General features: G+C 38.9%; 1 protein-coding gene across 1 annotated transcript in view; it reads left to right on the top strand.

Annotated features, from left to right (window-relative positions):
• C1H1orf87 (chromosome 1 C1orf87 homolog) overlaps positions 1–11,583 on the top strand; it is a 94,870-nt gene extending 83,287 nt beyond the window's left edge. Inside the window, 3 exon segments of the mRNA XM_059077800.1 lie at positions 469–548; positions 3,813–4,017; positions 11,420–11,583. Of these exon segments, the coding sequence (XP_058933783.1) occupies positions 469–548; positions 3,813–4,017; positions 11,420–11,583 (449 nt within the window).
• The last annotated feature ends 3,450 nt before the right edge of the window (positions 11,584–15,033 follow it).

Here is a 15,033-nt window from a genome sequence, read left to right on the forward strand (position 1 = left end):
ATCTGGAACTCTCTGCTCTATGCACATGCCCACCATCACCTTTGCCTGGAAACTCCTATTCATCCTTCAGGTCCCCACTTTAAGTGTCACTTCCTCCAAGAAGCCTTCTCTGATCCTTCACCACTCCTACCCCTAGCCCAAAAGGAATTTATTTTCACATATTCCTGTGTTGTGTTTATGGTAGTTTGTAATTAAATAATAACCTTGAGTTATTAATTACAACTATTATATAATTAAATAATTATAATTATTATATAATTAAGTATATAAATTATTTAGCATTTACTTCCCCTTTGTGAGCTTCATCAGGGCAGGAACTAGATCTTTCTTATCCACCAGTGTATCCCCATCACCATTTACAATGCCAATCACATAGCAGAGCCTCAACATTTTCTTTGCCTGGGTGTATGTGTGTATGTGTTAAAATGAAGAGACCAAACTAAAACCATTTTTTTTTTTCTCATCCAGGAAAGAAAGGAGAGGAAACCTCTGCTATTCCAGTGCATCCTGAAGTTAATGAGATATCTCAAGGAAAAACTGAACATATGGTATGCAGCTGGGTATACAGACCTCGGCAAAGGGCTTCACCAATCCTTCGCCTTCTATTCACTGATGCTGGGTGAGGCCCTCTGTTCTAAATTTTTGATTTCCACCCAGTGCCTTGATATCAGACTATCTTTGACTTCAAGACTCTACTCCAGCAGAGAAGGAATACAGACAAACTCCTAGAGTGTGGTTGGTTTCTCTCCTAGCTGGTATGCATGCAGAAACCACTTATCACCACTCAGTGATGGGCTTGCCATTGGCCCCTGAAAGTTGAACTTGTAGCATGTGGACAGGTGTCCTTCCAGAGCCTGTGACCAGTCCACCAACTGCCAAAAGGATGGTTGTGAGACCTATTTTAACATCTTAAGTCCAGCTTCCAGAAATTTAGGGTGACCTTTTCCCCAGACATCACATTTTTAAATGTAATGTGCTCTTTGATTTTAAAAAAAGAAAATTTGGCAAGCAGTTAAAATTCATTTTAATATTCCCAGTACTTAACCAGGAGAAGATGCAGACAGAATTGAAAAACAGCCTGAGTTTCTCTGTTGTTGTTGTTTTTAAATGCCCGGATTAGAACATAATTCGTCTTCAGATGACGGGAGGCCTCTTCATGCACTTCACACTTCGAAATATTTTAGAAAATAGTATCCATTTTGGCAAGCCTCTTGCCATGCAAGAAACAACAGCAAATGCTTTTCTCCTTGAGTGTTAAGTCTGCTGTGAATAAGATTATAAAAAATATATACTTTGCTCTTTTATTTTGCCTCTTGTTTGAGGATTTTACTGCCTCTCTGCAATAATCGATTCTTCTCATATTCCTGTATAAGCAGCATTCGTTGTCCCACTTTTTAGAAAGGGGACTTGAAGCAGAAGTTTGGTAAAGCAACTTTCCTATTGTTCCAGGAAAATCACTCATTTATTCATTCACTTATTCATTCCGTAAACATATCTTGAGAACCAACTATGTGACAGTCACTAACCAGAACTTGAAGATACATAAATGATTATCTCACAGGCCCAGGCTCAATATCTTTAGGGGATGAGAGAGATACTCTAACAGACAATTACACTATCCCATAATAAGTGCTATGATGGATAAAGGGGCTACAAAGAATTGCCCCTCACATAGGCTGGGGCTGTCAGGGAAGGCTTCCCCCAAGAAGTGAAATATGAGTTGGGCCTTGGAGGATGAGTAGGAGCCTAACACATCAAGGCACAGGTAGCAAGAAGGACTTTTACAACAGAGGAAACAGCATATATAAGGCATAAGGGTATCAAACAGCTGTATTTTTTTTTCTGGTTTTATGTGGCTGGAGAAAAAGATGTATACATTGAAAGAGAAGGAAGAACAAGAACTTGAATGGTCTTATGAGCCAAGCAACTAATTTGGACTTCATCCTGACACAGTGGGACCAAAACTGTATAGGGTGTGTTAGTTAGTTAGTTAGTTATCTACTTATGTACTTACTTCCAAGGTTTAGTTTAATTCAGGCCCATACAAGTTCCCCCATTCCCTGTCTTTAGTGGTCAAAGAGAGTGTTGAACTATCTGAAGAAATATACAATTATTTAAAGTCAGTTTCTCAGTTCTAAGGACCTCTTTGAACTTTCTAAAATCATCCACCAAACTATATGCAAATGTGCATTTATTTGGGTAGATTATCTAAAGGTTTCATTGGATTTCTAAAGTGGTCCAAAGCTCTAAAAAGTATAAGAATTATTATTCTATTTACTTTATAAAAACTTTCAGCTTTTCCCAAAATAGAATTTATCAAAGTAGAATTCTTATATATTAATCTCTCAAAATGTACTGGTCACTGGTCATCCGTATGGGTACAGTTTTGTACAGCATTATATTATTTTAAACAAGACAATTCTTCACATTGCCCAGTAGCAGCTGAATCCATGTTTGTTAACTTGGCCTCTTATTGAAATTACTATTCTTTAGAGCAAGGGGATCTCTACAGCTTATATGTGAGAGGTTTGAGACAAGTTACAAAATTGGAGAAGTTCAGGTATTTGAAATTTGGGAGAAGCACAGATGGTATACGAATTGGAAAGCCTAATTCTATGACAAATTAGTTAAGAATATTTGAATTACAATTAATATAACCAACTCTACCAACTTAATTTATTAGAAGGATAAGGAAGGAGCATACTATATATATATATTATACATATATATATTATATATATACATATATCTCCCCAAGGATAGAAACATAACAATAAAATCAAAGGCTTGAACTTTGAACATCATCATAACTTCTTATATCGTCTCTCTTCTCTGCTGTCAGTTTCATATCCTCTCTGTCTCTCTCTTCTTACCTCTCATCCAGAATGATCACTGTTTTCCTATCTCTGGCTTTAACTCTCACAAATGGTTCCAAAATCACTGGAAAATGTGTTTATTGAACATTTTGCATTAGATGCCCAGTCCTACACTATGTGCTTAGAAGCATGACAGTTCTACAGCCATATGGATTGAAAGGAGGGGCAATTCCTGGAAAACTGGGGTTGAGCAGATCAAACAATAGATGCTCACTCTCTCTACATGACAGGTGACAGAATGTCTTACATGGCTCTACTGACACTCATTTGTCTATTTATTCTAAAAAGATCTCTATTTTGTACTGGACATGGGGTTAGGATACAAAGATGAGCTAGATATAACCTCTATACCCTCGATCTAGTTTTGTGTCTACCATTCACTATATGATCTCAGTAAGTCACTTCCCCACTCTGGACTTCAGATTCCTTTGTTAAATGAACAGGACAGATAGAACTAGAGGTGCCTTATGCTTCATTACAGTGAGCCCACAAGCCAAAGATAACACCACTATTGTTTCAATCACTTTTTGTCAAGAATATCTCATGATCCAGAGGTTTTCTCACCAAGAAATTATAAGCATTGCCTATGGATCCCACTACTATAAAACAGAGTAGAACATCATGAAAATTACACAGAGGGTTTTGTCAGTTACAAAAACCTCTGTTTGTGTAAATCAGAAATGCAAACTGAATAAAAGTCACAATTTTATCCTTCTCTTAAAGAAAAAAGAAAATATTCAACATAGTAGTCTATATCCAGCAAGACTTGGCAGATATGGTCCTATGGTACAGAGGACTTGAAACTCATCCTCCAGCTTTACAAAGCCAGACCTACAATAAATCTTGCTAGTTGTGTAGCTTCATGTTGGCCAAGATACTGGGGGAGCTCTGGGTTATGAATATGTTGCCAGTGAAATGTTTGTGTTGTTTTGGTAGAAAACTCCAGAAAAGGATTTGCAGCCAGAAAACCCTTCTGCTGGGACTTCAGTCCCCAAAGATCTCCTGAGCACTTTGAAGATCAGGCCAGTCTCACAGCCTTTTGTCAGTCCAGTGATGAAAAACACATCTGAAGAATGTGAGACATGGATCGACAGGCTCAGGAAGCTAGAAAATGCCCTCTACCTGTGTGATCTGAGTAATACAGATGAAATGTGCAGCTTATAGCTCGTATGTCTTTTATTTTTTTTCATTTTGCACTGGGCTCCACAAATATTTTTTAAGGAGTATAGTTGCTTTACAATATTGTATTAGTTTCTGCTGTACAGCAAAGTGAATCAGCCATATATATGTATGTGTATATATATATATGTGTATATATATATACTCTTTTTTAGATTCCCTCCCCATTTAGGTCACCACAGAGCACCGAGTAGAATTCCCTGTGCTATACAGTAGGTTCTCATTAGTTATCTATTTTAAATATGATATTTGTCTTTCTCTTTCTGACTTACTTCACTCTGTATGACAATCTCTAGGCCCATCCATGTCACTGCAAATGGCATTATTTCATCCCTTTTATGGTTGAGTAATATTCCATTGTATATATATACCACATCTTCTTTGTCCATTCAGGACGACCCTCAGAATGGGAGAAAATATTTGCAAACAAAGCAATTGACTAGGGATTAATCTCCAAAATATACAAACAGCTCATGCAGCTCAAAATCAAAAAAACCAAACAACTCAATCGAAAAATGGGCAGAAGATCTAAACAGACATTTCTCCAAAGAAGACATACAGATGGCCAAAAAACATATGAAAAGATGCTCAACATCACTAATTATTAGAGAAATGCAAATCAAAACTACAATGAGGTTCCACCTCACAGAAGTCAGAATGGCCATCACCAAAATATCTACAAACAATAAATGCTGGAGAGGGTGTGGAGAAAAGGGAACCCTCTTACACTGTTGGTGGGAATGTAAATTGGTACACTGCTATGGAAAACAGTATGGAGGTTCCTTAAAAAGCTAAAAATAGAGCTACCATATGATCCTGCAATCCCACTTCTGGACATATATCCAAAGAAAACCATAGTTTGAAAGGATGCATATACCCCGATGTTCATTGCAGCACTATTTACAATAGCCAGGACATGGAAGCAGTCATACACCTTTCCATTTGTGTTGCAGTCTAAGAGTGGACACCTCCCTCTCTTTCCCTTCTTAAATACAATTTGTGCATAAACCATGTTCCTGGCACTATGCTGAGCACAATCAGGAAACACAAAGATGAATGAGACATGAATCCCCCACCAGGTTGCTTACAATTTCTGAGTCTAACCTACAATCCAACCTTGTAATTCCCCTGATTGAAATCATCAGCATGCCTGCTAACAGGCTGAACTCACCTGTTTAGCAAGGCAAAAGCTGGTCCCTAGCCACCTGACCAGTATCTTCTCCTTCTATTATAATTCTCTCAGCATATCCTACCCCATCATAATGAATAACTTGCCTTCCTCAAATGTGCCTTGCTTTCTCCTGTGGCTGTGCCTTTTCTTTTAAAAAAATAATAAATTTATTTATTTATTTTTGGCTGCATTGGGTCTTTGTTGCTGCCATGGGCTTTCTCTAGTTGTGGCGAGCAGGGGATACTCTTCATTGCAGTACGCAGGCTTCTCATTACGGTGGCTTCTCTTGTTGTGGAGCACGGGCTCTAGGTGCGTGGGCTTCAGTAGTTGTGGCACACTGGCTCAGTAGTTGTGGCTCACGGGCTCTAGAGCACAGGCTCAGTAGTTGTAGTGCACAGGCTTATCTGCTCCGTGGCATGTGGGATCTTCCCAGACCAGGGCTCGAACCCGCGTCCCCTGCATTGGCAGGTGGATTCTTAACCACTGCGCCACCAGAGAAGCCCATGGCTATGCCTTTTCTAACCCTATGCCCTCTACGTGAGCTGTATGCCTCTCCTCTCTCCCTGCCAACTCCGTACACTGTCCACCTGGCTAATTAATGCCTAAGCACCTTTTATGTTGGAACTCAAGCTCTACTCCTCTGAGACTCCCATGATTTCCCCAGATAGATTTAGGCCAACCTTTATCTGGCCTCTTAGAGTTCTTTAACACCCATTATCATATTTGATATATTGTATTTTTCTATTTGGGACTTAGTACTATCTAAGTACTAAGATACTTTTTTATCCTGAGTACCTTGCACAATTCTGTTCAACCTTTTTTTTAGGAAACAAATAAATGAATGTACATAAATAACTAAACCCAAAATAGAAGGTGATAAATGCCATTAGAGGGTGCTATGTGGGCATTCAGACAAAGGAGAATTCCTTCCTAGTGAGGTGATAAGGTTAGGTTAGTGTGAAATTGATCATTAAGGGAAAGTGCAGTTTGTATACAAAGGAATGAAATAGAGGGCCCTTCCTGGCAAACATACAAGTTAGCCAAGCAAAGCATTATGTATGAAGCTCAATACAAGGAATTTGGTTTGAATAGAATACAAGGGCTATTAAGAAGAATATTAAATGAAAAAGGTGAAAATATAGGATGGGATCAGATCTAGGAAGGTCTTAGATGACAGACCAAGCAACTTGGATTTAATTCAAAGATCGTGAGCACATTGTGTTTCTAAGCAGGAGAGTGGTATGGTGAAATTGTATTTCAGAAAGGTCCTTGATGGCCATGTGCAGAATGAAGGAGAAATTTAAAGCATAAAAAGGATAAAGGATGTTATTGCAATGCTTAAGTGAGATAATGAAATTCAGAACTAGGTCAGAGACCTGTGAAATGGAAAAGAGGCAGCACATAAAAAAACACATGCACTGAAATTGTTGTACTTAACTACATACTGTCGTTCATGAAGACTTAGCATTATATGTGGAGTCTAAAAATATGGAACACATAGAAATGGTGGTTGCCAGGAAATATGTGGAAATGTTGGTCAAAGGGTAGAAACTTTCAGTTATAAGATAAATTCCAAGGATTTAACGTACAGTGTGGTGACTCTCAACAATATGTGTTGTGTACTTGAACGTTATTATGAGTAGAGCTTTAATGTACTCACCATAACACCATCAACCAAATGGTAATTATGGGAGGTAAAGGATTTGTTAACTAACCTTATTACAGTAAACATTTCATAATATATATGTGTATCAAATCATCACATTGTATACCTTAAACTTACACAATGTGATATATCAATTACATCTCAATAAAAAGTTAGTGTACACATTAGTACTTTCTAGAAGTAATCATATAACAGCACTAATGACTTTTCATTCTCTGTATGTTTTTGTTTCATTTTGCTTTGAATTTCCAATGCAAGTTAATTCTAGACCACATGAAGTATGAATACCATATAATACCCAAGGACTTCTAATAACTATACCAAAGAGAGGGGGAAATGAAAATTTTAGATAAAAAATTCATCTAGATGAATTAGAAACTCATTTATTAAACATTTGTTATGAGCCCAGCCCTGTGCTAGAGGCTGGACCAGCAGGGAAACCAGAAAGGATGAGACATGGTCTCTGGCCTCAAGGAACTTTTAGGTAAGACACAGAGGCTGCCAATAGTTCAAAGCCAGTAAAAGAAAAATTTTAAAGACAGAATAAAGTATTATAATTAAAGACACAAACTAGACTTAAAGAGTCCAAAGAAAAGACAGAAGAGATGAAAAAAGCTCAGTGAGTACTCAGAGAGGGCTTCTTGGAAGAGAGAACTTGAGCTGAACCCAGAGGAGAGGTAGACTTTGAATAGCTGGGTAGGGCATTCTGAGTGTGAAACCATCTTCTGCAAAGGCTAGAAGGTGAGAATGAGTATGATGGGGAAGAGAGTGAGAAAGACAGGAATGATGGTCATGTTGGATTGGATAGTGAAGTTGAGACCCTATTGTGAATCCTGAAGGCTAGAGTGAGGCTTAATTCTCTACCCAGTGTCCACCAAAGGTTCAACCGGAGGAGAACAGAGGGAAGGTTGAAATGGATCATTTAGGGAAGATACTGGGAAAAAAAGGAGATCAAAAGTTTACTGAAATAACTTTTATTTCATGAGTCTGTGTATACATATTAAGACTGTGAGAGTGTTGATGGGGTTACAAACCAAAACAAAACAAAACAAAAAATCAGGTAGAGAGAAAAGACGTTTCCAAAGAAATAAATGCTGAGCTTTGATGATGGATGATGGATCATAAACTCAGTTGCTCAGAGACTCCCAAAGACTGGGACCTTTCTCATACTTCTGAACTGCTCTGGGGAAAAAATGGAGTTTTGTTGACTTTGGGGCAGATTCTGGCAGATTTGAGATGACTTTCTCATGGCCTTTTCACTATTTATGCTTGTTTTCTCTGTTTCTATGAAATTCATTAGTTCCTCAATAGCCAAGGAATGTGTCAGCCAAATCTGGAAACATCTATAACTATCTTTAATGAGGAAAGAGGATTAACTGAGGTCATCTTGTTGGTTTATTAGCCACAGTATTTAGCAGACCACCATGGCCCTCCTCTAGACACTGAGCAGATATCCCTACTCTGCCCAATGATTAATCAGTGCTCTTTATTATGTGCAAGGAAATATGTAGGCCAGGGCGTTCCTCATCCAGGGTGAAGGCAGAACATCCATCATCAAATTAACATTTCTGGGAACCTACTCTGAGCTTATTCTTTAATGGGGGTTGTCAAGAAAATATCCTTGAGGAGAAAGAATAAGGAATGACTATGAATAACTGGTCATGCTTTCTAAAGAAAGATGGGTGGTTGGGATAAATATTTGAGTGACTGGTAGATTAGGAATTTTCCCAGTGAACTGAAGGCTAGATAGAAAATATTTTAGAATTCAAGGAGGCATAGTGCAATAAGAGCCCTCAAGGACATGGGTCTGGACTTAACATAAACTGCATCACTAACTCCTCACATCAACCACATGCTGAAGGGATTAATGTCCTTATTTACACAGGAGAAAGCCAAACTCAAAGTGATAAAATATCAGCAGGTGGGAAGTTGAGGCATAATTCTAACCCAGTTCTATTGGACTTCCCACTACACCAATCTCCCATGACATACCAGAAAGATCATGAGATTTTGTTTGTTGCTTTGTTGGTTGGTTTCTTTGTGTGTTTTTAACCAGATTCAAGTCCAGACTTCACCAATTGCTGAGTCAAGCCTGTTTCCTCGTCTATAAAATAGGACTAATAATAATAAAACATACCTCCCAGATTTGAGAAAGGATCCAATGAGATTTAAAAGTTCTTTGTAAAATGAACATGAAGTGGATAGTAAAGAGGTTCTTTTGTCTTTCATTCTGGTTCTAATGGGACAAGGACAAGCTTCCCAACACTAAGATGGATGGTAAGGTTATTTTATGCAGCTGTCTTGGGCATCCCCTAATGACAGCAAATTAGACAGAGATAAATTTCAGTCAATGGACTTTTGTCTGATGCATGAATCCTCTACCAATGGTAAAACTTAGAAAATAGAAGAAAAGGCCCCCCCACACCAGTGGTAATTCTTATATGTATTTTTAACATTAATTCTAATGTTTAATTAAAATATAAACTAAATTATATATATAAATAATTTCTTCTAATTAAAATATTTTCTTATGCATTTTAAGTAATATTGATGATATAACTATTAAAACTATCCTATAAAAATACCTATATTAATGAGTGCTTAATAGTTCTGGGCACTGTGCTAAGCACTTACTATTTTACTAATTTTCAAACAATTTAATTATCCCTATTTTAGAGTCAAGGAAACTGAGGCTCGAAAATTAAAGTAACTTCCTCAGTCAGACACTTACTCCAAAGCCCATGACTTATATTTCCAGAGGTAGAATATGAGGAAATGTCTTGAGGGATCCAACCTAGACCAGGTCAAGGGCCTCCACCCAATCCAGAAAATTGCAAAGATGCAATTGGCCAACTCAAAGAAAGATATTTCTGCAGAGGAAAGGACCAACATTCTAATAGGAGAAAGAGACAGTAAATAAACCTGAATTGAATAGACAATTAAAGAACAGTGGATTGGATAGGATAGGATGGGGTGAGATGGGATAGGGTGGTATGGAATGAGATGGGATGGGATGGGATGGGATGGGATGAGATGGGATGGGATGGGATGACATAGGATGGGAAGGGACAGGACAGGACTGAACTGAATAGAACTGAATGGAATAAATCATATTAGGACCCCAGCTGTCTGCAGTCCGCTGTTAAAAACACTCATTAGAGAGCAGTTCAGAGGGGAGCATCATGCTCAACTGTCCTTGCACGTTGAAATCCAAACAGAGATGACAGGTATCCACTATAGCCCAAATCTAATAGACTGGTCATGGCTTTCTGCAAAATGAACAGGGGACCACTCCTTCTGGATTCTTTGAGAAAGAATTTCACAATCATTATTATAGTCTGCTCAAGTACAGGAGACTAGAAGAGCCACATGCAAGGGATTTATCTCACCCCTATAAAAAATATTTAAAAGCTTGACACCTGTAGCGTAGATCTTCACAATTCATGGAAAATATTTAGAAAACAATCTGAGCCCTGCTTTAAACAATCTCTTTCCCCTCATTCTATAATACAGTATGGTTGTTAAATGTATGAACTAGAACAACCTTGGGCAAGTGACTGCCCATCTCTATGCCTCAGTTTCTCTCTCTGTAAAATGGGTTGTTGTGTTAAGTGAGTTAATATTGGTAAACTGTTTGGAAGGGTGCCTGAAACATGGTAAATGTTATATATGAGTATCAGTCATTATTATTATTGTTGTTTGTTGCACTCTAGTTAATTTTCTGCATCTCGTATCACCCCAACTGGTTGGTGATCTTCCTAGGATAACAGACCACTTCTCAAAATCCTCTCTATTCCCAAGCACAGTATCTGACATATATAAGCTCACAATTACGAGCTTATGAATGAGTCATTGACCTTTGCTGTTGTTGTGTTCTACACTTAAACTCCTCTCTGCAACTATCAAAATCTACTTACCCTTAGCATGGACAACACATTGGCATTGGTACATACAACACGTGGGTACCATAGTATGTCCTGTGTTAAACACCACCATCTCTATTATACAGATCTAGACTCTAAGCCACAAGAAGTTAGGTGATTTACCTGTGATCACACAGCAAGCTGGAGGGAGTCACAGTAAATATATTTCCAGAAATGCATAAAAATGAGCTGTTTAAATCCTGCATGTCTAGGAACATGTTTGGATATTTCAGTAAGATAAACATAAACTACAGCAATTAGGAATTGTTCTTAGCCGGCACCTCACCATTTTCAAAACTTGGTCTTTTAAAGTTTTATGGCTATGAAGAACAAGCTAAAATCGCTTTAGAGTCTACCTATGGATTATATTGGACCCCATCTCCTCCCCAAAATCACCTTCAGATTCCTCTCAACATCTATGATGCATAGCCAGGATTGTAAATATCTTTTTAGGGTGTCACTTGGTTTTTAAGAAGTTTAAAATTTCAAAATATTAGCATTTAATTCTTGATCAGAAGTCATTCAAGCTAATGCATTTTCCTCTTTCTTGTTTTTTCTTTTAAAAATACTCTTTTAAAAATCTCCCACCCACCCAACCCAATGGCAGGAGTTCTGGAGAAGGAACGAGCCAGATGCCTCATTCTCAACTACAATCTCATTTACAACCTGTCCCTGAGCCCTCGGAAAATTGACCAAGCCTTGCAGAGATTCCATGCTGGAGAAAATATGCTCTTGGAGCCAGCGCTTCAGTACTTAAAGGAGCTATGATAACAAGCCCATAATGTGAGAACAGATGTTCCCTTTGTCTCCCTTTTTACCCGGACACATGTTTCTCCTCAGCCTGAGTGGAGTGGTGGAGGCGCTGTCAGAGTTGAGGCCGATGCAGCTATTGTCGACACTTTGAACTTGGACTTGGTTTCTGGCTATGATGCTCGCTCATAAGCAGCTCAAAGTAATACGAGGAAACCAGGTTTTCTCTTCTGAGGTGGCAAAAACCCAATTTCTTAAAATCCCCTTCTATTCTTATAAAGCTGATGATGAATATTCAATGATTCTTTTTTTCTGTATTGCTGATCAAACTGTTTTTTTGCAAACCCTGCAATTCCATATAGTAAAAAACATGCTAGATGTTGTCAACTCCCCAAAATGCCTGTGAAATAATAGACCTAAATATACCTTTTTTGGATGAGTAAGTCAGCCTTTCCTCTAGTCACTATTCTAGGATTTCCACATTGTAAGAAAAATAAAAGTATTAACAATATATTATCGTTTTGTTTTTTTTTTTTTTTTTTTTTTGGCGGTACGCGGGCCTCTCACCGTTGTGGCCTCTCCCGTTGCGGAGCACAGGCTCCGGACACGCAGGCTCAGCAGCCATGGTTCACGGGCCCAGCAGCTCCGCGGCATGTGGGATCTTCCCGGACTGGGGCACGAACCCGTATCCCCTGAATCAGCAGGCGGACTCTCAACCACCATGCCACCAGGGAAGCCCAACAATATATTATCTTAATACTAGGCAGCAGAAGCAGTATGTCAAGTGAAGTTTTCTGAACAAGTCCAATATTTTCTCTAGTACAAAACTAGATGATGTTACACTGTCTCCAAGGATATTTTCCCAGAGTATTGAATACAAGTTTTGAGGAGGGACTCCTGGAACAAAGGATTGTGGAAATAGATAACATCTTCTTTGCTTCCTCTGGCAGGAAAACAAAGTAAAACTTTCCACCAGTTCCCACAGTTCTTCTAGTCTTAACATCCAGCCCCCTGCAATTTGCACCACCCTGGCCACAACATACACACTTACATTCACATCACACCACTCAGGCAGTATGAGTTCATTGAAGGAAGCCCAGGACTTCAGAGACAGAAGTAATCCCAGTACCATCATTAATGCTGAATGACCTGGATCCTGATTTTCCAATCTCTGTGCGTGGAAGACAGGATGAAAGAGTTAGGTCAAGGGAAAAAGCAAACAGAAAGGTCTCTGAGCATCCCCTTTAATACATTTTACATAGTGGGGTATCTCCTAAAATCTTATAAATTAAACCTTAAGAACAAAATAATTTGAAAAAAAAAGAACAAAATAATTTGGATCCACTAACATAAATGATCTCTGAGGGCCTTCTAGTCTGGACTGCTCTAGTTTTTATAATCCTTGAGTTGCCCAGAAAAATGCCCCTCTAACACTCTAGAGGCCTTGGGCTTCCTAGTTGCCTTTTAGAACAGAGAAGTAAGCAGAAAAACATGGCTTTCTTGTGCTACCAAAGTACCAAATGAGGGAAATTAGAATATTAGATCAGACAATGTAATATGCATTGGGCAACTACTGTGTGTCAGGAACTTTACATATTCTGTTTCATCCAACGCTGATAACTCGATGTGGCAGCTTTCACAGCTCCTTACAGATGAGGAAACAGAGGCTCAGAGAAGTGAAGCAGAAGAAAGCTGCTGGGTTGTGCCTATGTATAATTGGTTGGAGGGATACACTGCAGCTCTATTCACAATAGCCAGGACATGGAAGCAACCTAAGTGTCCATCAACAGATGAATGGATAAAGAAGATGTGGCATGTATATACAATGGAATATTACTCAGCCATAAAAAGGAACGAAATTGAGTTATTTGTAGTGAGGTGGATGGACCTAGAGTCTGTTGTACAGAGTGAAGTAAGTCAGAAAGCGAAAAACAAATACCATATGCTAACACATATATATGGAATCTAAGGGGAAAAAAACGTCATGAAGAACTTGGGAGCAGATAGGAATAAAGATGCAGACACAGAGAATGGACTTGAGGACACGGGGAGGGGGAAGGGTAAGCTGGGACGAAGTAAGAGAGTAGCATGGGCATATATACACTACCAAACGTAAAATAGATAGCTAGTGGGAAGCAGTCGCATAGCACAGGGAGATCAACTCGTTGCTTTGTGACCACATAGAGGGGTGGGATAGGGAGGGTGGGAGGGAGACTCAAGAGGGAGAGGATATGGGGATATACTTATATGTATGTATATGTATAACTGATTCACTTTGTTATAAAGCAGAAACTAATACACCATTGTAAAGCAATTATACGCCAATAAAGATGTTTAAAAATATAAAATAAAATAGATTAATTAATTAATTAATTTTAAAAACCAGCCAAAATCCAGTTCAGGCACTTAGTAGGTGGCAGCCTTGGTGAATGTTAAATCTCCCTGAGCTTCAGTTCCTTCATCTGTAAAACGGGAGTAATTGTACTTTTCAGAGGAGTTTTATAAACACTGAAAGCCATGTCACGCAGACACATAGTAGAGATGGGCCTTCCTTATGTCCCTTCTCTTAGCTGCTGAGCCTCAGGAAGTTTGAACAATGGTCTGTGTGAAATGGCAGAGAGCAATAACGCTACTGCTACAGCACAAACAAATTTTGAGATACATCTGCTTTCTAGAACCAAGTGCCAGTTGCTCTTAGATCATCTCTGGTCTGGAATTCTCCACTGCTTTACCCCAGGATGTGTGCGGTATGTACGTGTGAGGGCGTGTATTTGTAAGACTTTTCCTTGTAAAAGTAAATACTCATTAGATTTTCTCTGAGTAAGCATTAAAAAATCAAAAATTCAACTTAAGTCATAGAGAATAGCTTAAATATCTAGGTGACAGAGTGACAGCAGAGGTTAAATGAGGCCAGGCTATGAAGCAAACCACTCGACACAAACAGCAAAATGCTATGAGGTCATTATGCTTCAGAATATTTTTTAGTGACCATTGTGCTAAAACTTTTCCATGGTTTGCTTATGGAAAATCTGTTACCCTTCTCTCTTTTTTTTTTTTCTCAGATCAGAGTTGTTTCGTATACTCCCTGTGACTGTGTCGTTGTGAACTTCTAATAAACAATGGGTAGAGGGAGTCTGGTGTGTGTGATCTTGACCAGCTTTCTCTAGCAGAGTCTTTCTAAATGGGTGTCTGTGTGCAGTGGACTGGTTAACCTCCAGGATGCCCTGGAGGGACTTGGTGTCAACTGCATCTGCCCCAACTCTCCAAAAACCTCAGCCTCTAAAGATGGAAAGAACACTGAAGACATAGCAGAGGCTGGATCTCACCACCTGGGCAGACTCTTTCCCAGATGTGTGACCCTGAGCAATCCACTACCTCCCCATAGAGTCATTCACATTGAAGGGGATAATGTGTACAAATTTCCTGACACTGGCACAGAGATGTGCTCCACAAGGGGGAACTGGCTTT

Source organism: Kogia breviceps, chromosome 1 (genome assembly GCF_026419965.1).
Source record: "Kogia breviceps isolate mKogBre1 chromosome 1, mKogBre1 haplotype 1, whole genome shotgun sequence".
NCBI classification, from domain to species: Eukaryota; Metazoa; Chordata; class Mammalia; order Artiodactyla; family Physeteridae; genus Kogia; species Kogia breviceps.